This window comes from Marmota marmota, unplaced genomic scaffold, assembly GCF_001458135.2.
Source record: "Marmota marmota marmota unplaced genomic scaffold, marMar, whole genome shotgun sequence".
NCBI classification, from domain to species: domain Eukaryota; kingdom Metazoa; phylum Chordata; class Mammalia; order Rodentia; family Sciuridae; genus Marmota; species Marmota marmota.
In genome coordinates, this window is record NW_025999932.1 from 37,677,382 (window position 1) to 37,680,279 (window position 2,898).

Here is a 2,898-nt window from a genome sequence, read left to right on the forward strand (position 1 = left end):
AAAAAAAAAAAAAAAAAAAAAAAAAAAGGAGATCTCAGGCATGATTTGATGTGAGAAGGAGAAAGGGTAAAGAAAGGAGCTGAGGAGGACTTTAGCTCTCTGCCCTAGGGGACTGGTAGGTCCCATTGTCATTAACAAGGAGAGGAGAGGGAATTGGTATTAGCAATGTTAACTGTGTGAGAGACCAGCAAGATGCCCGAGGGACCGTGTAAGGGGCTGCTAGAATGTAGATCCGGGATACATCTTCCTCCATGTTATAGTTATACCCATGGGTGCAGTTGAAACTGTTGGCAGATAAAAGGCAAGAGCCAGTGTGCACTCTGGAAACTTCCTACATACATAGTGCAGATGGCGGGGGAGCAAGTGGAAGAGTCGGCATGGAAACAAGCTGCTAAGCTAAGAAACCAGAAGAATGCAGTAACCTTGAAACCAGGAGCAAAGAAAGTTTCCACAAGTGTCCTTAGCTTTAGATGCTGTGGGGAAACCAAGAATGAAGATTACCATCTATAGCCGCTATTCCAAATGCATGAGAATAACTGACCAACTAATATGCAACAGTGGTCATTCTTTTTTCAGATTTAACATTATTTTTGTGCACAAAATATAACTTTCAGGTGTGTAGTTCTTATTTGTTAAATAGACAAATGATGAATCATTAGCAAGGTAGTTGTGTACTGGCAGACACACACACACACACACACACACACACATAAGTTTACAGGTCTGAAATTCGGTTGTGATAGACAACTAACCCCGAGTTTAATGTATTCTCCTTGGATCCAGCATTTCTATGACCACCTTTAGGAAATGCTATCACTATAGTGAAAACAAAAGTTTCTGAGATGGAGCAACAATGCATCCAGCAATTTGCTAGAGGGTCTTCTGTTTTCACTTTGGGCATTTCCATTTTGTTTCAGGGAAATGTTGCATTTTGGAAACTATTAACTTTCCACCATTAGATGTTTTGCTTTACTTTTTTGTAAAAACTTGCTGCACTTTAAAAGCTTGATATGGATTTAGGGTCCATGACTTATCTTTCTAGTTTTATATCAGGTTTTATAGTAGATGTTAAGGGGAGGGTAACAGTCGCTTAACATAAAACTATCTTTCTGCTAAAGTACTTGAGTACATTTATTCAGGAAAAGGAGGGATAATTGTAGAGTTTTGGTTTTTCCTGTCCTGCTGGACTGCCTAGGAGCAATACATTATTGGGAAGCAAGCTGATTAAAGTAACTGATGAAAATAAATTTATTTCTGGCTATCTCTTGGTAAGCTGCAGCAATGACTGGCTGGAAATGAAACTATAAGAACATTATGATGAGGAACCAATGCCTGGGAAAAGGATTTATTTTCCTATGCTTTGTAACTTTCTGAACTCTGTAGAAATGTAGCTATATCACTCGATTGCTTGGCCAATTAACTGCTGCCTAAACTATAACCTTGTAGGCTTAGTCCTTAGAACTATCACTCTTAGAGAGATAAATTCAAGTCATCTTGTCACCACACTCTGCTGCCTGTGGTGAAGGCCACCTGATGACAATACTTGCAGGTGTGTTACCCGTTTTTGTCCTGCACCTGTGAAATACTTATCGTAAATTCCCTGTGCATGGTCTTTGGTCACATAGGCCAAGAATTCAAACCCACCAATGTTGTGATGGTTAAAAAAGGATGTCAAATTTCCTATTAAAGCCACGTGTAACCTCAGCTCAGGACACAGAACTTCAGACTGATGTAAATAGCCTGAGTTCTTAACTCAGTGTCTTGCAGAGCATGATTTCCATAACATTTATACTTTGTTTTTCAGTGAGGGCAAGTAAGGTGTATTTGAATAAGAGGACTGTTAGATGGATGATAACATTGGCTTTGTGTTTTCTCACAGCTGCTCGGTGAACTGATCCTGGACCGCCACAACTTTGCCATTATGACCAAGTACATCAGCAAGCCAGAGAACCTGAAGTTGATGATGAACCTCCTTCGAGATAAAAGTCCCAACATTCAGTTTGAAGCCTTTCATGTCTTTAAGGTACAGTGTCAACTACAGAAATAATGTTGTGGGGATTTTTTCCCCCCAGCTTCAAACAAGAAGCTCCTTCTTTTTACTTTCCTTCCTTTATTCTTGCAAGAAAATTAAATAGGCAGGTTTTTTTGTTTTGCATGATTTAGATGAGATTTTAGAACTATTTTAATGAATGCCTATTTAACTAAAAGGTTTGCTGACTAATCCATACCTCTAAATATTTTCTTTTTAAAAAATATTGATCAATTGCATTCTCTCATTAGTCGAATGGCATAAAATCATTACTTGGGTGCTTCAATGAGGGAAATTTGCCTCAGAAATTAAACATGCATTATAAATTCAGAGAAGTTTCATGGCCACCTCAAACTTCAGAGGACCTGCCATCCACTGCCTGGAGTAAAATTAAACAATCATTTTCAAGTTAAAAACCACTGGGGAATAAATGAGCTTCATCCCTCCTGGTGAGAATCTCTCCGGTACTCACCAAAAACCTCACAGAAAATCCAATGAAGCTAGGCCTTTATGTAGGTCCTTGTTACCACATTCTGGACCTCTGTGCTTTCTCTCTTAAGAGAAAGCCTCATCTTCTTCTTCCCCACTGAAAAAATAGATGATAACATTTCCCAAAAGTGATATGTTCATCACTTTTACATTTAAGTACAGCCAGAATAAGTAGACCCAAATGATAAATGGTAATGCCAATAAAATATACACATGTGTGCACGCATTAGATGGGAGAAACCTACTCTGTAATCCCACTCTCCTAATCTAACTACTCTAAGCACTTTAGTAAATTTTATTTTCCCATGCACATGTTTAAGAGCTTTTTTTTTTTTGGTTGTTTGTTGGTTTTGGTTTTTTTTTTTTTTTTTTTTTTTTTT

General features: G+C 38.1%; 1 protein-coding gene across 1 annotated transcript in view; it reads left to right on the plus strand.

Annotated features, from left to right (window-relative positions):
- Cab39l (calcium binding protein 39 like) overlaps window positions 1-2,898 on the plus strand; it is a 37,876-nt gene that overhangs the window by 18,160 nt on the left and 16,818 nt on the right. The window contains exon 4 of the mRNA XM_015484279.2: window positions 1,880-2,023. Within this exon, the coding sequence (XP_015339765.1) occupies window positions 1,880-2,023 (144 nt within the window). The remainder of the gene's footprint in view (window positions 1-1,879; window positions 2,024-2,898) is intronic.